General features: G+C 41.5%; 3 protein-coding genes across 4 annotated transcripts; 2 read left to right on the forward strand and 1 right to left on the reverse strand.

Annotated features, from left to right (window-relative positions):
• Positions 1–319: 319 nt before the first annotated feature.
• Positions 320–6,998, forward strand: LOC139367645 (double-strand-break repair protein rad21 homolog). The gene is made up of 13 exons (XM_071105914.1): positions 320–571; positions 847–1,050; positions 1,300–1,429; positions 1,569–1,668; positions 1,847–1,950; positions 2,128–2,256; positions 3,413–3,532; positions 3,767–3,996; positions 4,250–4,337; positions 4,523–4,662; positions 4,778–4,891; positions 6,442–6,519; positions 6,816–6,998. The coding sequence occupies exons 2-13, from the start codon at positions 904–906 to the stop codon at positions 6,996–6,998; spliced, it is 1,563 nt and encodes a 520-aa protein (XP_070962015.1). The 5' UTR covers positions 320–571; positions 847–903.
• A 932-nt stretch (positions 6,999–7,930) lies between these two features.
• Positions 7,931–16,236, forward strand: LOC139368564 (syntaphilin-like). Of its 2 annotated transcripts, XM_071107589.1 has the most exons (5): positions 7,931–8,277; positions 10,782–10,886; positions 11,117–11,236; positions 11,642–11,791; positions 13,811–16,236. In XM_071107589.1, the coding sequence occupies exons 1-5, from the start codon at positions 8,240–8,242 to the stop codon at positions 15,081–15,083; spliced, it is 1,686 nt and encodes a 561-aa protein (XP_070963690.1). In that variant the 5' UTR covers positions 7,931–8,239; the 3' UTR covers positions 15,084–16,236. The 2 variants fall into 2 exon arrangements, with proteins under 2 accessions (XP_070963690.1, XP_070963689.1); XM_071107588.1 differs by lacking the exon at positions 7,931–8,277 and having other exon boundaries at positions 10,499–10,886.
• An 87-nt stretch (positions 16,237–16,323) lies between these two features.
• LOC139368565 (peptidyl-prolyl cis-trans isomerase FKBP1A-like) lies at positions 16,324–18,972 on the reverse strand. Its single transcript, XM_071107590.1, has 5 exons — positions 18,891–18,972; positions 18,741–18,788; positions 18,136–18,248; positions 17,663–17,838; positions 16,324–17,467 (listed from the first exon to the last, which is right to left on the reverse strand). The coding sequence occupies exons 1-4, from the start codon at positions 18,925–18,927 to the stop codon at positions 17,710–17,712; spliced, it is 327 nt and encodes a 108-aa protein (XP_070963691.1). The 5' UTR covers positions 18,928–18,972; the 3' UTR covers positions 16,324–17,467; positions 17,663–17,709.
• Positions 18,973–20,047: the final 1,075 nt, after the last annotated feature.

Raw genomic sequence — 20,047 nt, forward strand, 5'->3', positions numbered from 1 at the left:
TGCATGGTGGTGTTGCTCTCCTGGTTCTAGCCTCTATGAACAATTTGCATGCACTTTGAAAATGTAAATTAAAAGAGAAATAGTTGGGTAGTTGGGAAATGAAAATGAAAACAGCACATTCCCATATTACATTTACTATTTTCTGTTTAACCATTTGCCATTTTCTGTTTATCATTTTTATTTCGAATGTCAGATGCCATATTTGGTTTTAATTTGAATAACAATTTCATTGTGGCATTAATCATGCGCACTGATATGAAAACATAAACGCATGTATCATTTTCACATTCCTATTTAACGGTTAAGTATTGCATTTTCGAACTGGCACTGGTCACCCTCCATACAATCAAGCATAAAAACACACAGGTACTGTGTTTGATAAAGAGGTTGAAACCTCACCGAACCATGCTGTAGCTATATTGATAGCTATCACTTTGCTTGAGGCGGGTTGCTCCACTCGCGTGCCAAGCTGGTGCCGAATGAGCGGGCTAATATCGTTATCTCGCGCCATCGCTACCTAGCTTTTCAGCGTGTTACCACCGTCAAACAGGCTTACTTTGGACTTAAACGTGTGAGTATCAAGGTATTGTATCTTATCTGAAAACGGGGCTAACGTTGTTCAGAAATTGAACTTTTTTTCTTCAGCTACAGTAACTAGCTGGTTAATTAATTTGCTAGCTGACCATATAGCAACGTCAAAAAGTTAGCTGTAGCTCGTTGTCAACGACGCTTTCGAGAAAGTGGCGCGTTTTCATAGTCGAATGCTTGTTGAAACAAATACTTTACAAGTGAATTGTGCCATATCAAATTAACCAACTTGTTGTTCTTATCAAACAACCCCCGCAGTTATCAACAGGTCGAGGACTAAGTTAAGTTAGGTGATAGACCACCAAGGCTTTCACCATGATGTTCTATACTCAGCTCTTCACATCCAAGCGCGGGCCTCTGGCCAAAATTTGGTTAGCAGCTCATTGGGAGCGGAAAATCACCAAAACTCATGTGTTTGAATGCAATTTGGAGAGCACCATCAAAGACATAATCTCCCCACAGGTAAGCTAAACTTTGTTCTGTCCGCAAAAGTGTACAAACAATGGGATGAAATGTGTTTGCCACTGTTTTAACGTTTGTTAGGCCGATGTTAGCTCACCATCATGTACTCTTGTTGTCTCCTTCAATGCTTTTTTTGTCTCAATGTCTGTGAAAAAATATCTGATACAGGTAGCCACACAATGAGCACATCACTGATGAAATGACTGATATAACTTAGATCTGCCTCTGCTTGTGTGCAATCATTTTCAGATAAAGATCGGTTTACGAACTTCTGGCCACCTACTTCTGGGAATAGTGAGGATATACTTCAGAAAAGCCAAATATCTCCTTGCTGATTGCAATGACGCTGTTGTCAAAATCAAAGTGGCCTTCAGACCAGGTTAGCCAGGTATCCGTTTTGTGTGGTCAATGTCAACATTTTAATGACAGTAACTCCATGTTATTCTGATCATTGGAAGAATATATCAGCTGAAGTCTTGTATCAAATGATACAGTTATTTCTGTTGTGTCACCATCAGGACAGACTGACATGCCTGCTGAGGCACTGGAGGCCACACTTAAAGCAATCACGTTAATGGAGGATTTCACTGACTTTGATTCCCAGCTACCAGATGCAAAGTACTTTTGTTTTTCTTTCTCTCTCCTCATTTCACCCGCTCACATTCAAAGCAAAACGATATTCACCCAATACTCAATTTAGGCTAGTTTCAGTAGATCATGGGGGTGTGGATGCTTCACATCACAGTATTTGTATCAAAAAGTAATTTGTTATGTTCTCTCCTCTCTCGGACCCTAGTGCCATAGGTGTTGTGGACCATTTTTCATTGAATCAGTGCCGAACAGAGGACATCACCCTCAAAGAGGATTTTGGAAATAGCTTTCTCACATTTGAGGACTTTGGTAAGTGTTAGGGTTGCTACTCCACAGTACCTGCCTGTTTCTCCCTCAAAGTTAGTTTACCCTCCCTTTCAAAACTCTAGTTTTATCTTGCCTTCTCTCCATAGCCCACGTTTCTCTCCTTCACTCACATTGCTGTCAATAACTTTCTCTGACTTACTCTGTATCAAAACATTTTAGGTGATGAGACCCAGTCTCACCAAGGGGGCATGTTAGACGTGAGTTTCCTAAGCCTGGCCCAGCAAGGAGATGCTTTTGGCGATGAGGACACAGGCTTGGACATCCTGGGTGACGTCCTTACAGGGTTAGGTAGATTACTTTCTAAATGTTTTCCGTTACTCCCCAACCCTGCATCCTGACCTGGACTCTTAGGAGCAGTTTCACTTTAAGATAACATATCGGTTCCACATCTGAACACATCAACAATGTTCAAATGCAAACCTAGACAACGTCTCAAATTCCTTTTCAAATCCTGTGTAGACTGTCTAGCCAGTTCCAGTGAGCATGCTGTTTTGACAGATTTTTTCGAAGCCGAACAACAAAATATGTTGCCGGAGACTGCTATGATGGATGTTAACCAAGAAGGTAATTTTGTGTTTATTTTGCTTCTGTTTTTTAGGAAACTTCTAACCCTGTCTAAATATTCAGTGTAACTGTAGGTATTGGTATGAAGGTGTCTCCATCTGTATGAGACCACATTTCTACCACAGATAGAACAACAAGACAGATATTTCACCACATGTATAAGTGTGAAGCATCCACTTGGTGTTTCCACTCACTACCAAATATGGTAGTGAGAGGAAGCCCAGTGGCCGGCAGTGTGAGAAGATGGAACGAGATGGATTTTGGCCGACATTCTGCTAATTATCTCATCGATGAAACATTTGATCTCAATACAGTTTTCTGTTCCCAAAACTACAATCTTTTATGAACAGAGTGGACTAAGTTTTGTAGACTTTACCCTTTGCCAAAGTAATAAATAGTGTTGTTTAGGAGTGCAAAGACGAATTTAATTATTGCACACACGCACTTCAGAGTAGGCGTTCCCCAACGTAAATATGTAAATGCAGGCTAGAACGCGCCATTAGGATCTGGCTAGCTTATGCTTGGCTCTGTCCACCTCCTTGCCTGTTCTGCCCACTATGGCTCCTTTGTAATCCACTTGAAACGACAGGCTGTGATCTTTCTTGGTTTAATTATAAAAATCTTTGGTTCTACTTTGTGCAAGTGTTGAAGTGCTCTGGCAGCAAGTGGCAGTGCATACTGGAAAATTATCCTTTCATTATTCAGGTGCCATTTTCAGTTTGGTGTTAACTTTGCAGCAAGTAAATTAGATTTTTCCGGTGCTGGAACTTTTCCCAAAATGGGGTGCTTCATCGTTATTACATTATACAGTATAATATTAATCCATTGTATGCTGTCCATGTCTACTTTATGGTATTTCCTTCATTCCAAAACCTTGCAGGTCATCCAGACAGCTCTACTACATCTGCACCCATGGAGGAGGATCACCCTGTCCTGAATGAGACAACTCTGTTGGGCAATGAGGAGGAGGGCTTCGCTCTGGAGCCTGTCACTGTTACGCGTAACTGTTTAGCTGCCTGACACGCAACATCTTTACACCCCAACATGGCCATTCTCATAAATGCATTTACTGTCCTTCAAACACACAGTTATCTAACTGGGCACAACCTCTATCACACATCAAAGCCATAAGTAACATAATATCCTGTTACTTATTACCTGCGTTGGAAACTTGTGTGAGAAGCATAGATAAGCCATTGGAGTTAAACCTTCTGTTTGCCTTCCGCTTCCTTAGCAACCTTAGAGAGGAGGAAGTGGAAGAGGAGAAGGAGACTGGTGGTGGACCAGGCCAAGGAGCTGTCCAACCAGGCCATCAGGGAGCAACTCTCTGACTACTCAGATCTCACTGCCCCACTGGACATCGCCCCGCCTACCCGCCAACTCATGCAATGGAAAGAGAGTGGTGGGGTGGACAGGCTCTTCAGTCACCTCTGTGCCCCTGTCATTCATCCACACCTGCAACAGGTAAGCAGGGTCTGAAATTAACATCTGTCCCATCAGTCAAATGTAGGTTGACATATTTACCTGTAATGTTTATCTCATCTGTTCCATAAAAAAATACAGGTTCAGCTTAATGTTGTTCCACCTAATTCATACCTATAATAGATACATATTGTATTCCACACTTAAGTGAGGAAATGTAATTCACATCTGTAACCAGTGATGTATAGCAGCGGTGCATTTTGGTTCAACAACTGCCCCCATTCTGTCTCTGCAGCTCTATTCCAGGGATGTGTTCCGTGTGAAAACAGATGGAGTTGTCAATGAAGATGACCTTGAAGAGATGAGAGAGGAGAGACATGAGGGTAGGAGATCATATTTACAGAGAGCAACACCATGTTATAGAAATTATCGTCTGAGAACATTACACTAGCCATTACATTAAATGAAATTGAGGGAATTAAAGTGCCCCCAGACCCCATTACCTTGGAACTGTTATGTTTCCTATTTGGGTTTATACATTTTATGTGTCTCTGTACAGTGGAAACAGTGGAAACAGATGCAAGCGCCTTGCTCAGTGTCCTGCATGAGACCATGGATCCTGAGAGAATTGGACACAATGTGGAGCTCACTCCTCTGCACCACTATGGGAATGACAACCCACCTGAATACCTCTGGGACGCAGTACATGTAAAGAGCTCAACATGAACACAAAATATTCATATAACCTTTATTCAACAAGGTTATCCTATTGTCTATCTTTGTCTGACAACTTTCCTTGATCTCTCTTTTTCTTGTCTCTCAGGATGGGAGCAGGTTGGAGGTCTCTCAACCTGAGCTCCCGTCTGAGGATTCCATGTATGTTCATCCTTCTGGAATGGAAAGTGAAACTCTATCGACTGTACCACGGAACACACAGGTGCTTTCACATGCTTTGAATACACCCACAGACACGCATATACACTACCAGTCAAAAGTTTTAGAACACCTACTCATTCAAAGGTTTATTTTATTTTTACTATTTTCTACATTGTATGGAATCATGAATCCTGTAGTAACCAAAAAAGTGGAAACAAATCAAAATATTTTATATTTGAGATTTTTCAAATAGCCACCCTTTGTCTTGATGACAGCTTTGTACACGCTTGGAATTCTCTCAACCAGCTTCAGGAGGTAGAATGCATTTCCATTAGCAAGTGTGCCTTCCTCAAAGTTAATTTTACATGAAGGTCAGTCAATACGGAACATTTCAAGAACTATAAAAGTTTATTTAAGTGCAGTTGCAAAAACCATCAAGTGCTATGATGAAACTGGCTCTCATGAGGATCTCCACAGGAAAGGAAGACCCAGAGTTACCTCTGCTGCAGCGGATAACTTCACCAGCCTCAGAAATTGCAGCCCAAATAAATGCTTCAGAGTTCAAGTAACAGACATCTCAACATCAACTGTTCAGAGACTGCGTGAATCAGGCCTTCATGGTCGAATTGCTGCAAAGAAACCACTACTAAAGGACACCAATAAGAAGAGACCTGCTTGGGCCAAGAAACACGAGCAATGGACATTAGACCGGTGGAAATCTGTCCTTTGGTCTGATTAATCCAAATTTGAGATTTTTGATTCTAACCGCAGTGTCTTTGTGAGTAGGTGAACGGATGATCTCCGCATGTGTGGTTCCCACCGTGAAGTGTGGAGGAAAAGTTGTGTAGGTGTGGGGGTGCTTTGCTGGCCTCCACAATCACCTGACCTCAACCCAATTGAGATGGTTTGGGATGAGTTGGACTGCAGAATGAAGGGAAAGCAGCCAACAAGTGCTCGGTATATGTGGGAACTCCTTCAAGACTGAAGCATACTGTGAAAGCAACCCAATACTTTTTTGGAATGTTCTGCAATGGCCAAGTTAATCGCCTGACCTGAATCCAGTTGAGCATGCATTTCACTTGCTGAAGGCAAAACTGAATGTGAAAGGCCCCAAGAACAAGCAGGAATTGAAGACCGCTGCAGTAAAGACCTGGCAGAGCATCACCAGGGAGGAAACCCAGCATCTGGTGATGTCTATGGGTTCTAGACTTCAGGCAGTCATTGACTGCAAAATATTTGCAACCAAGTATTAAAATTCACAATTTAATTTATGATTATGTTAGTTTTGAGACCCGAATATTATGTATTAAAATGGTTGTAATTCCTACACGGTTCATACAATAATTTTGACAAAACCCTTAAATTAAAGATGAAAGTACACTTTAAGCACGTCTTGATTGTTTCCTTTGAAATACATTGTGGTAGCATACAGAGCCCAAATTATGCAGATTGTGTCACTGTCAAAATACTTTTGGACCTGACTGTATATATATATATATACACACACACACACTTGCGCGAACTTACACACACATACAAACACACACGGTCATCATGAGTGTGGTGTGACGTACGGTACACTCTGTAATGTGTTGCTATCTCAAACTACAGTCTATGGTGGACAGCCAGGATGACTTGGAAGAGAAGAGGATGACCAGCCGAGCACAGAAACTACTAAATGCCCTCAAAGTAAGAACCTGATACCCCTATGCAGCAGGGCATCCATTCTTACACTTAGTCAGCTTGTTAGCTCGATTACGATCTGACCCAGAAATCCTCAGTCACTGAGGACAGGGATATTAAAGAGGATTGGGCAGGATTAGGGGACAATCAGTGGAAATGAAATTGCTGTGATTGTGTGTTGTGTTATAACAAACGGATGGGATTTTCCCTTATCTGACATTTATCCTTCATATAAAACAGAAACTGACCTATCCCTGAGACAAAATGTTCATGTTCTATGTTGTCCTGACATCCCTGAACAGATTCAGAGCAGCAACGCCATGTTCAGCCTGAAGACTCTGTGTGAGAGGAACAGTCGCTCCCAGGCCGCAGCCACCTTCTTCTGCCTTCTGGTGCTGAAGAAACAACAGGCCCTCGACCTGCACCAAAGCGAGCCTTACGCTGACATTATGGCCACTCCTGGACCCAGGTTCTATGAGACGTAGAGTAGGACTCGTAGTGGAGGAGGAGGTTTTGATATGAAGACACCTTGTTCATAGACTCACTGCTCTGTCAACAACTGCACAAACTCTGTAGTGGTCTTGACACCCTCGTCAAATGTGGACCTTAGGAGGGTAGCTGATTGAGAACTGAATACACCAATAAATATAATTTTGATAAAAGTGACCAAACTGGGTTGTGACATAAAGCACTTACAAGCACTACTGAGATAGTTATGGTACCTCAATGTATCTCCCAGGGTCCAAACCCAAGTTAGTTGCTCATTCCCTTTATGAGAAAACAAGGCTTCCTACAAGACATTATTTGGACAGAGTTATCGTCTGATTTGGGACACAGTAAAAGTTTATGAATGTTCTGTTATTTTGTTCAGGTGCTTTACTTGTTTGAGTAATATGGTTTGTTATTTATTATGCTGACAGACTAAGATTTTTTAGATTGACCAATTTCAGTAATACGGGTGGTTTTGGTAGTGTTTTTAACTTTAGCTATTTTTTTACTTGTTACTGTGTTTTTATTCTTAAAGCTATGTAAATATACCCAGTAAATCTTATTTAATGATAAGAGCCTTAATTAATGTGTAAAGTCTCAATTAAAAGAAGTACAAATTCACCATAGGATGAACTAATACTTGTATGTGTAATGCTGATACAATGGCAAGGATTTTAATGAGTCTGTTGAATTTTACATGCCTACATCACTGTTGCCCTGATCATGTCCTTGTCCCTTATGCCCTTGCCACTTGTAAATAGACTGCCTAACAAGCTTTTATCTCAGACCATCTCCAGCAATGGTAGGTGTTAGATAATTGTCGAATGATGCGGCATGATCCACTGTCTCTTTAAGAGAATCCGTTGCAGTGTAGTCCTACGCAATTGCCTCTGTTCACTTCATGGCCGGCTCGGCATGGATTCTCATCAGCAGCACAGCATCCATGTACAGATAAATGCCACTAGTGACCGTTCACACGCATTCCACCAGAAGTCCTGCGGGGACCAATTCTACTCCAGGATGTAGGACTATTTATCGGTCTGGCAAATATGGTACCATAAATGTTGGGAATCGTGTCATCTTTACTGTACTGTTATGTCAGAGATCACAGTCGGGTAAACGCTGCATGAGAGGAGGCTTGTATTATATCCCCTATCAGTTGCCTATGTAGGGCACAGCCTGGACGTAATTAGTTTGTCAGCTATTCCTGCCTCATCCTGAAGATTCAAAACATTGGATGGGATGTTTAGGTTCACCGGAAAATGATGTTGGCTGGTAGGATGTTGTTTTTAGATTTATACTGGCATATAATCTATAGTAGACTAGTATTTGTTTTCTATCATTTCCATGTATGTTGCACGGAGCTGAAACTGATATTTCGCATGTCTTTCAGCTCCTTGTCAATTCGTCAACATTGCGCGCGGCTTTATTATCGAAAAAAATATTGTGAAGGGAATATTCAGTTTGTTCAAGGACGAAACCACAGCGCTCTTTGTCCTTTGGCATTCTACAGATGATGTAAAGCACTATGCTCAACTTTATTCGGTAATTTCACGAAAACTAGGTAGCCTACTACGGACATAGGCCTATTACTGCATGTTAATCAAATGATCGTATACGGCGTACATTCAACCTGTTAATTCACCATCCTACAGTTATGCCGCCTGATGCTCACTATTACGTAAGAAGTACATTGCGTGTCCCCACCACCTGTTGCACAGGGGCCCCTCAATCATTATCCAAGGGTACTGTAGGGTAGGCCCTGCCTCTGCCACTTTCCCGTGTTGCTCAAATGCACTCTGTCCTCAACTGTCCCATTGACACAGTGACTACAGACACCGATATAACATAATTTATCACAGGTACGCTGTTTTTGTATATTCGCTGCTTTGTGCTCAGCAGGGTTTTTTGCTTTGATCATACTTTTTTTGCTCCCTTATTGTTTGAGATTGTTTTTAATCTTTGATAGTACAGCAAAGCTATGCTGCTCAGCTCAGTCACAGCCAGAGAAGTGCTGATGAGGCAATCCTGTTTTGCACAGCACTTTTTAAAATATGTCCCTGTCCCAGTTGGGCTGTCATAGTTTTGTAATTTCCTTTGTTTGGGTCTCTTCATGGGATTTTGATATATGTTTAGTCCCATCTGTCTGTGGTTACCGGGGATGGCGTGTGCAGCAGTGAGATGGCGATGAACTCACAGAATCCCCTGTGGCTTTCCTGGTCTGTCTTGTGAAAGAAAGGCTTCTTTATCTGTTGAAGAGCTCCTGATAGCTAGACTGGTTTACTCATCAATGGTCTCCTAACAGGCAGGGCCATAACAAACCGTCAAAATACTTAATTGTTTTATGTTGAATGTGTTTTTTTAATGCACCATATGAGTCCATCTCACTGGACACACCACATAATTTCAATGTGTAAATGTGGGTAATATTTGGTTGAGACGTTGATCAATGAGATTTCAACCTTTATTCACCCACTCAAAAAGACTGCCAGGAGTTTGTTGATATGCGGATGTGTTATCACTATGCTTTCAACCATCTAAAAGGCACAACTAAATTCCAATGGAAAAACAATGTCAGATGTTTTGCTTTATTTTGTCATCTATATGTATTATCTGCGCTTTCAACCATTTTAAAAGCACAACAAAGATCAAATGGGAATACAATGTCAGATATTTTGAATTTATACAACAATTTGTTCAAGATTCTATGCAGATTATTACAGCAATTGTGAAGATCTCCACAGACCTGTGACCTTTGCATGCTATCTTGAACATGTACGCTTTATATGATTACATACGAAGTCATTTATAGTTACATTAGGCTAACCTAAACATGTGGCCAAGAATGTGTTACTCATTTTAAGGTTGAATAAATACTGTTACATTCGTTTGTAAAATGGCCTTAACTTTAGGCTTTTTACTGTATTGTAACGACCCTGGGTTTATAACCGCGGAAATCGACTGTGCTCACGAGCTTGCTTTTGCGGCACAGTTGATAGTGCGCCGGACCTCGGGCTAGAGGGTCGAGGGTTCGAGACCTGCTCCCTTCCTGTTTCATTACAGTATTAAAAAAATATTATCGAATTGTTTTTGGTTGACGCAGAATAGTTTCATCTGAGCCAATGGCTTAATCCTATTCTTTAACTTTTATTTTGGGTTTAGTTGTAGACGTGAATCCAACATATCATTTATTTTTATTTTTTACTTGTCGACAAGTTAATAGGCCATTTATTGTATTGAAAAAGTGATATTGAGTTGTGTTTGGTTGTCAACAAATTCCAGTTTGTCTACAAATGAAAACGTTAATGTTGGATTCACATCTCCATCTCAACCAATAATCAAACTTAAAGAACAGGACTAAATCAAATCAAACTTTATTTAAAGTACATTTGTGGATTTATTTGATTTAGTCCTGTTCTTTAACTTACATTTTTGGTTGAGCTGGAGATGTGAATCCAACATATGTGTGTCACAGATGGAACTATCCACGCAGAAGATACATCTCCTTAAAATGCTCCTTTGGTTGTGTTGACAACAAATGAATGATGTATATGTTGCATTCACGTCTTCATCTCAACCAAAAATCAAAGTGATTCAACCAGTATGTGGCCTGTGGGATGACATAGGACTATGTCCTTGCCCTGAGATTTAAAGTGGTATCTGGTAGGCAGAGGAAATGTCCACAAAATGTATTGCTTCTCCACAGTAGTTTTTAACAGATTACCTCCTGACTACATCCATTCTGTTTTCTCTATGTTTGTACATAATGTATTATGCAGTCCATCTTTGAGCCATCTTCCTAGTTTTCCTCTTGGAGCCAGCAGCAGGTGGTCCACACCCATGTCACTCCCTCAAAGCCGGAAGCCCTCTGCAGGTCAGCGCAGGTAATGCTGCCCCCTTCTCTCCCTATATGGTATTTTTGCCTCTGTGTGAAAGTGATGATGTATGAAAATGATGGCACCAAGAAGCACACGCATACTAGGGTAATTTAGTGCCACATGTATAGTGGGTGAGTTGTTGGAAACAATGCATTGATTTGGTTTGTTTTCTTAATGTTAGTGACTGAAGATAAGTCCAACCAATATGTAACATTAACATTGCCTCTCTGTTACAGGCGGCCAGTGGCCACTAGCAGTGGGCGCCATTCCTATAGCGATGCCTCCAATACCAACACTTACCCCGGCAGGGCTAGTGAGGGTAGTCCTACAGCCCGGACATATCCTGGCCCACCTAAGTAAAACAGAGCATCTGTACATCAAATGCAAGAGACATGCAAACATAATTTTGTTTTAAGAATAGTTTTTTTTAGGTCGAGGCCAAAATATCATGCAATAAAGATGATTCAGAAGAAAACAGCAAATGTTTTTAGAATAAGGTGCAGCATCGGCCTAAAAGGACAAATAAAAAATGTAATGTAGATTCATAATTTATTATGAAAATCGAAAGGTGCCGAGCTTGCATAAAAACCCATCTGACATCTACTCATAAGATATAAAGCAGGCTGCTCACCTCAGTGAAAACTAATTCCTCTTCCTCAGCCTCTCTTATGATGACAGTTCTTTACAGTTCGTTATCTGACCATCTGATGCATAACTGATAATCACCATAAACTCTCATTCACACCCCTATGCAAACCCAGGCATCAGGTGAAGCATGCAACCTGCAGTGATAACCATGGGATTTGGCCCCCCACACCAGAGCAGTACCTCACCCCGCTGCAGCAGAAGGAGGTGTGTATCAGACACCTGCGAGCCAGGCTGAGGGAGAATGTCCAGAGGCTGCAGCACAGGTGAGTCTGAAGGGATGCGTCGTGACAAAGAAGCAGAATAGTGGCTAACTTGTTTAAAAATAGCATATTGTAGATATCATAGAAGTGTCTCTTCCACAACCCAGCTGGTTGTATTCAACCACATTATGATTACAGAAATAGCAACATCAATAACGGTCTAGCATTTCACTACAGAAACTGGCCTGGGATAGTATTTCTAAGACTTCTCTATTGCCTCTATCACCTTTTAAATCTGGAATCCTTCATGGACTACTGTATTTATTATGGATCCCCATTACTCTTTCTGGGGTCCAGCAAAAGTAGGCCTTCATTGTAAATAAGAATTTGTTCTTAACTGACTTGCCTGGTTAAATAAAGGTTAAATAAGAAAATAAAAAAAATAGTGCGTATGTTATCGTGTGTGTGTGTGTATGTCTGTGCCTATGTTTGTGTTGCTTCACAGTCCCCGCTGTTCCATAAGATATATTTTTATCAGTTGTTTAAATCTAATTTTACTGCTTGCATCAGTTACTTGATGTGGAATAGAGTTCCATGTAGTCATGGTTCTATATAGTACTGTGCGCCTCCCTTAGTCTGTTCTGGACTTGGGGACTGTGAAGAGGCATCTTGTGGCATGTGTTGTGGGGTATGCATGGGTGTCCGAGCTGTGCGCCAGTAGTTCAAACAGACAGCTTGGTGGATTGAACATTTCAATACCTCTCATAAATACAAGTAGTGATGATGTCAATCTCTCCTCCCCTTTGAGCCAGGAGAGATTAACATGCATATTATTAATATTATGTCTCTGTGTACATCCAAGAGCCAGCTGTGCTATACTGTTCTGAGCCAATTGCAATTTTCCTAAGCCCCTCTTTGTGGCACCTGACCACACGACTGAACAGTAGTCCAGGTGCGACAAAACTAGAGCCTGTAGGACCTGCCTTGTTGACAGTGCTGTTAACAAGGTAGAGCGGCGCTTTATTATGGACAGACTTCTCCCCATCTTAGCTACTGTTGAATCAAAATGTTTTGACAATGACAGTTTACAATCCAGGGTTACTCCAAGCAGTTTAGTCACCTCAACTTTCTCAATTTCCACATTATTTATTACAAGATTTAGTTGAGGTTTAGGGTTTAGTGAATGATTTGTCCCAAATACAATGCTTTCAGTTTTAGGACTAGCTTATTCCTTGCCAGCCACTCTGGAACTAACTACAACTCTTTATCAAGTGTTGCAGTCATTTCAGTCGCTGTAGTAGCTGACATGTATAGTGTTGAGTCATCCACATGCATAGACACACTTTACTCAAAGCCAGTGGCATGTCATTAGTAAAGATAAAAAAAGTAAGGGGCATAGACAGCTGCCCTGGAGAATTCTTGATTCTACCTGGATTGTGTTGGAGAGGCTTCCATTAAAGAACACCCTCTGTGTTCTGTTAGACAGGTAACTCTTTATCCACAATATAGCAGGGGGGGTAAAGCCATAACACATCCTTTTTTTCCCAGCAGCAGACTATGATCGATAATATCAAAAGACGCTCTGAAGTCTAACAAAACAGCCCCCACAATCTTTTTATCATCAATTTCTCTCAACCAATCATCAGTCATTTGTGTAAGTGCTGTGCTTGTTGAATGTCCTTCCCTATAAGCATGCCGAAAGTTTGTTGTCAATTTGTTTACTGTATCATTGTATCTGGTCAAATACTATTTTTGTGGGGTTGAAACTGCCACGCCTGTTTGGGATATTACAACAATAAACAACTGCAAACAACAAACACTGTTTTTTCCCCCTCTGACATCATTATACGTGCGATAGAACAGCAGAATATGTACTGCCATTTTTTTTACCACACTGCTCGACGCACCTCACCTCAGTTTTGTCCACAAAACAATAACTAAAGTGCTGGGGTGGACAGTGGTGCTGTTTCCCCTAATGCAGATTCCATCTTTAAGGCGTACCGTACCACATGTTGATTCTCTGCCCTAGGTAGCCCTCATACTCTCAACCTCTCTTTTTCTCTCTATTTCCCTCTCTCTCAGGGACAGTGAGATAGCTGAGATGAAGACCCAGCTGTGTCGGATGCAGGAGGACTGGATAGTGGAAGAGTGTCACCGTGTCGAGGCCCAGCTGGCTCTGAAGCAGGCGCGCAGGGAGATCCAGCATTTGCACGAGGTCGTGGAGACAGTACAATCAAACCTCGGCACCCCAGAAAAAGCCCCCTATGACAAAAAGCCATACCTCTCACCGCAGAGACCCCGGCCTACAAAGTCCCGCTCCTGTGGGTGCTCCCCAGCCAGCACCCTGAGCCGCAGCACCGCCTACACCCGGCTGAGCAGTGAGGCCCTCTATGTGGACCGTAATGGAAACGCCCCAGGGCCTGACCTGCGTGCAGCGGCACAGGTAGAAAGGGGGCGGACCCACCTGCTTCTGGAGGCGGCCCTTCTGTCAGAGCAGCAAACCCCATCTGGCCCCGCCCTGGTCCACGGCCCCTCCTCTACCATGCCACGCTCCTCCACCTACGAGAGGCTGTGCAGTGGAGGGGCTGTGCTGCCCGTCTCCCACTCCTGCCACTCCCTGAGTAACAGCTGCAGGTGCAGTGGACACACCTACCTCCCTCATCACCACCTCTTCCTTCACCTCCCCCAGGAGGAGCCCTCGGCTGCAGTGGCGGTGGCTGCTGCTATCCCCGTGAGGGAGGCAAAACCGGAGGTCCGATCCCAGGCCTGCAGCCCCACCATGACCTGGGTCTCAGAGGAAGGAGGGGGAGAGGAGCTGAGCATCATCTCCCTGGCAACAACCAACATCACCCCAGCCTACTCAGAGCAACAGCTGTTCCCTCCCTCCTTGTCTTCCTCCCCTCCTCCCCAGCTCTCCTACAACCTAGAGCCACTGTCTCCAGATGGCCATGTGGAGATGACAATGATGCCAACAGTGGCCCAAACCTGCCAGCCCAAACCTGGGCCAATGTTATCACCAGAGAGGCAAGGAGGTGTGACAGGGGTGGAGGATGAAGAGAAGGGTGAAGCTGTTGAGGCTGTTGAAGTTGACGGTGAAAACGTTGTGGGAGGGGAAGAGGGGGTGGACGGTGCTCCCCAGCGGAACTTCTGGAGCCGATACTTCCTGGTGGACCTGTTGGCAGTGGCCATGCCGGTGGTGCCAACGGTGGCCTGGCTGTGTCATGGGGGCCCGCGGGAGGTCATGCCTGTGTACCACATCGGTTCTCTGCTACGGGGTTGCTGCGCTGTGGCCCTTCACTCTCTGCGACGCGGGGGACGTGGCCCCACAAGCATGAATGGGGTGTCCAATATCTGACAACTTTACTCCTTAGCCCCCTGACTTCCCTCACAGCAACCATGCAACCCCAACCTCTAACGAGTCACAGCCAGAACAGCAATCAGACTTTGATTTTGACTTGAACTTATATTGCTTTTTATTATTTTTATTCTCCACCCGTCTGATTTGAGGATGACCTTGAGATTTACATGATTTGTTTGTTAGATTTGTAATAATGCCTAACTATCTAGGAAATCAAATGCAATAGTGATTTGATGGGGAATGCGTGAGACTGCGTGAACTTTTTGCCACTGGTCTAGTGGCTCCCATGACTGCACAACTCATTGCATGTAAACCTAAATAAAAATGTTCAACCCTTTGCTATTAACTCACCTTAAACAGAACCTTCAAATACACACCTGCTACATTTGAACCTTGAACACTTTGACGTACTGTATTCTCCATGAATCTTCTTGTTGTCTTTGAAATTGGGGTGAACATGGTTCACCTTGTTAAACATCAGCAACATTTTCTTTTAGAGCTAAATCAATGAGGGACCTGAGTGGGAGTTCGAGTTGAATGTTTTTGAAAAATAATTTTCTCAAGAAAATATGAGAATGTAGATGTTTGCACAACGAATGGGAGATTGGGAATCTATTACTTTTCAGGGATCAAACGTTTATCTTCTGGTTTCATTAATTGTATTAATAGTCCAAGGATAAGAGTAAAATTCTGAACAAGTCTAGCACTGTCACTATCCATGTCCAAATGCTGAAAGCAAGTACAATGCCAGCTATGTATGTATTTGTTGGAAATACATTTGTTGAATTTCAACATTTACAATATTAGGAAATGATCAATTATTTTCAAAAGGCTAGATATTTCTTTCAAACATTGCACTTTTTTCCACTTTTAGGACTATACTACTTTACGTTTCATCAAACATTAACCATGCAAGTCTGCTTTTGAGCCACATTATGCCGCTAATGCTACAGTGATAGATTCTCAATTATTCCAATTCAGAAGTCAAAAGCAATAAGAAAAAGCTATTATGAAGTATTTACAAGTATTGGTAAAATTGCACAAAAAAGCTGTAGAATACAAAGTGTAAATAGACCTGGATGTATTTCTTCTTCCCTTTGAAAATAAACTGAAAGTTGCCTTTGTCGGTTTGTCATCTATTGAAGTCTGCTTCGGGAGAATTAGACACATGGGAATCAATATGAAATAAAAACATTTGAAGTCTCTTTTTGACATTGTTAGAACATATCCAAAGCTCTTAATGAGGAATATAATACATTTTTATTAACCAATGGGGTGAGAGTTGACTCATTGGGGAGGGGGGCAATTTTACATATCCATAGTTTGCGGATGTTCCTGACAATGTGTGCTGTGGTACTGGGTATGAAAAACATTTACCACAGATCAAGTTTTGCTATTAGAACAAAGGTTTTCAATTTTGCATTCCTTGTGATTACTAATGGATTTCAAACATGTCCTTTAGCACTTCTCAGAGCATCACTAGAATTGGTCTACAGTGGAGAACCATTTCTCAGATACTGCACAACAGAATAAAAACAGTGACGCAAGTAACATTTAATGTAGACATTTTTTCTTTCCTATATATCCTATTTTAAAAAACACAATATCATGCCTACTGGGTGTTAAAGGATATTTTTTATTCAAACACACCATAGGAAATTGACCCATTTTGTTGCTTGAGAGTAAACTATACTTGTCAGCATACTCTGCGAGTTCTGTACTATAATAATGACCTTTAATTACGCATTTTTATATATATATATAGGTGATATATATATATATATATATATATATGGTCTTGCCAACAGAGTGTGCCATGCTAATTCAGTGTTTCATACAGAAAGTTGATGCAACTGAAAAAAATCTATATCAAAACATCACTAATATTAATTTAAGTCAACTTCTGTAATCCAAATTACATTACCTGATCCATTTAGGTAGTCTTTTTAAAATATTTTTAAATCACTTATGTTCACATTTTCAAAAAAGTTTCTAAAGCAAGGCCACTCACAGAGCCACAAGAAATAGATCAAATTTAATATGTGTAATGATACTTTATCCCAAATTTTGCCAGTACTTACCCCTGATGGCAGGCATGACTTACAAATTTGAAGTAAAAAAATAAGAAAAAAAAACAATACCATAAACATACATAACAGAATAAAATGACATGATATCTGAAAGGTATGGCCTATGACTTGTTAGGGTGTCCTACGTCAAGCTAGATCAAGGATAAGGTATTAAGCAAGCGACAAAAACACATTTGAATCTAAATGGAAAGGAGAGTGAAGTGCTGAAGCTATTAGACAGTATTTTACAGGAGTCAAGTGCATTAATCTTCCTTTAGCCTTTTCCTCCATGTTCCCGAGATAGGAGTCAACCTGCAGAGGGGGACAGGGATAGTTCTGTGGTTAACAGGAGAGATGCGACAGAGGGGATTATGGGAGATGAGCACAAAAGCTTGTTACACACATTCTAATGAGCTCTTAAGCTCTTACCATTGTAATCTACTCTGTAGTTAAACACCAACAGTGGAGCGCAATTATTGTAGACTATTTTTTGTAGAATTCTCTCACCCTGAAAATCTGAGTGGAATTAAACACGTAACAAGTGCACACAGGCTTCACTCCAGGCCCATCAGCTCCACATCAAAGATCAGTGTAGAGTTGGGTGGGATGATGCCAGGGTGCCCTTTGCTGCCATAGGCGAAGTCCGGCGTGCAGGTCAGGGTCGCCCTCTGGCCCACGCTCATCTGAAACAAAATATGTCCTATTTTGAAGATGTCATTCAATAACATAACCCTCCCATTGTGTCCTTACAAAATCACTCCTAACCCCATTTTTTATTTATTTTTCCAAACGAATGAAACAAATGGTTTAATCATTCCATTTACATTTTAGTCATTTAGCAGACACTCTTATCCAGAGTGGTTCACGACTTACAGTAGTGAGGGCATACATTTTTCGTACTGGTCCCCCGTGGTAATTGAACCCTGCATTACAAACGCCATGCTCTACCAACTGGGCCACAGAACCCAGGAGAACCTTACCTGGCCAACCCCCTCCTCCCAGCCACGGATCACCTCCTGCTTGCCAATCTTGAACTTGAAAGGCTTGCCTCTGTCCCGGGATGAGTCGAATTTGGTTCCATCAGTCAGTGAGCCTGCGTGCAATAGAATATTGAAAGAAAGTCATAGATCGGTGTAGCGAACGTTACTTGCATTTTTGTCCCCTCACAAATACTGTAGCTAGTTACCGTTTGATAGCACCCATATCAAAATCCCCTGGATAAATAAATATCCACAGTAAACTGATAAAGCTATTGCACAATGGAAAGTTGGTTAACACCAGTCTTAATAATTAATTATCACTGGTTTTCAGCAGAAAACTGTCAAGCTATAAGCTAGTGTTAGCTAGCTAGTTTAGTTAGGGTGTGTATGTAGCCATTATAGCTAACTAACTAGCTACTCGTCGTAGAAAAACGACTTACTTTTAATTAGATAAGAAAATGGTGTGGCAATTGTTACGTAGTTTATCAGACTATATCAGCTTTGCATAGTAGATTGTCCAACAAATACCACAACACTTATGTTGCCGACGCAAGTAGAAAACTGACAATAGCTAGCTAAGCTAGCTAGCTAGCGCGCTGACTTACCGACATAATGCACAACGCATGTCTGCCCTTTTTTGGGAAATGTCTGGCCTAAAATATTGAAGAAAGGGTGAGAATTAGCCAGGCCTTATGTAAACAAATTTAGCTATATCCACTTAACCAATTTAATCATATTTGCTGTTTGTTCCATACCATCACCCGGGGTTATGGTCTCGATTTCTACTCCCATTTTCGCTCTCCGACGCACAAAACTGTAAGCGGAACTGGAAGTCCAAGGGTGTAATCATTAGTCAAAACAGTTTCAAAACGTTCGGTTTTGCAACTAAAACGGGAGTTTCTATTGGATATATTAAGGTAGATCCCGCCCCCTTTTGTTCTGTTTAAGAAACGTTTTGCAACAGAATCAATGTAATGAATGTGCCCCAACGCATTGAAGATGGCAACCGCAATTAATGGGCCAATGCCAGTAATGATGAGAATTAATGCCTAATCGTTCATATCCTCCTGAGACAATTCCTTTTTGTCCTTCGCTAGTGGGCATCAGTTTTTGGTCCGTATCTCATACAAGCTACTGTATTAAGTGCTGTTCTCCTGAGTGGACAGCCTGGGCTTTTCAATTCTATCATGTGTGAGGTGTGACCTTGACAACTTCATCTTCCTGGTTGTTAAAAAAAAATGGCTGCCAACAATTAGCACATTTTAAAAGTGTGTATGTATTAATTATTTGTGAGCTTTGTGTTCAAATTGTTTCTAGTAAGTATATATATCAGGAATAGCTACGCGAGTTGTCAGGACTGTAATAATGTTTTCACATTAACCAGTTCGTCAATCTAAGTAACATTATTTTAAAAATCCCCATCAAAATCAGTCAATTTAAACTAGAGATATCAGTTTTGAACTGATAACTACAGTATTATGACCACACTATGGAAAGGGGATACTCTCAAGCGCACAAGTGTCATGGGATATCTGAAGGTAACCCATACAAACAAATGGAAGTATGGAGGGCATTCAAGGATTTCTCTTTATTTGTACTATTTGCTACATTGTAGAATAACAGTGAAGACATCAAAACTATGAAATAAAACATATGTAATCATGTAGTAACCAAAATCCAAATCTATTTTACAGCCCCTGGTTCGAATCCAGTCTATCACATCCGGCCGTGATTAGGTGTCCCACAATTGGCCCAGCGTCGTTCAGGTTTTGCCGGCATTGTAAATAAGAATTTGTTCTTAACTGACTTGCCTAGATAAGTAAAGGCTAAATAAAATTCAAATAAATAAAAAGGTGGTTGGCATCTTGACTGAAGACTGCGTGTTGAGCCTATCTCCTCTATCAGTTGAATG

Source organism: Oncorhynchus clarkii, chromosome 16, assembly GCF_045791955.1.
Source record: "Oncorhynchus clarkii lewisi isolate Uvic-CL-2024 chromosome 16, UVic_Ocla_1.0, whole genome shotgun sequence".
NCBI lineage: Eukaryota > Metazoa > Chordata > Actinopteri > Salmoniformes > Salmonidae > Oncorhynchus > Oncorhynchus clarkii.

Coding starts and splice junctions, on each gene's coding strand:
- LOC139367645 (XM_071105914.1), top strand. CDS start 904: ATGATGTTCTATACTCAGCTCTTCACATCCAAGCGCGGGCCTCTGGCC. Junction 1,051..1,299: donor AAGACATAATCTCCCCACAG/GTAAGCTAAACT, acceptor AATCATTTTCAG/ATAAAGATCGGTTTACGAAC. Junction 1,951..2,127: donor TCTCACATTTGAGGACTTTG/GTAAGTGTTAGG, acceptor AAAACATTTTAG/GTGATGAGACCCAGTCTCAC.
- LOC139368564 (XM_071107588.1), top strand. CDS start 10,690: ATGTATTGCTTCTCCACAGTAGTTTTTAACAGATTACCTCCTGACTAC. Junction 10,887..11,116: donor CCCTCTGCAGGTCAGCGCAG/GTAATGCTGCCC, acceptor TCTCTGTTACAG/GCGGCCAGTGGCCACTAGCA. Junction 11,792..13,810: donor GTCCAGAGGCTGCAGCACAG/GTGAGTCTGAAG, acceptor CCTCTCTCTCAG/GGACAGTGAGATAGCTGAGA.
- LOC139368565 (XM_071107590.1), bottom strand. CDS start 18,927: ATGGGAGTAGAAATCGAGACCATAACCCCGGGTGATG. Junction 18,789..18,890: donor GACCATAACCCCGGGTGATG/GTATGGAACAAA, acceptor TCAATATTTTAG/GCCAGACATTTCCCAAAAAA. Junction 18,249..18,740: donor ATGCGTTGTGCATTATGTCG/GTAAGTCAGCGC, acceptor TATTGCACGCAG/GCTCACTGACTGATGGAACC.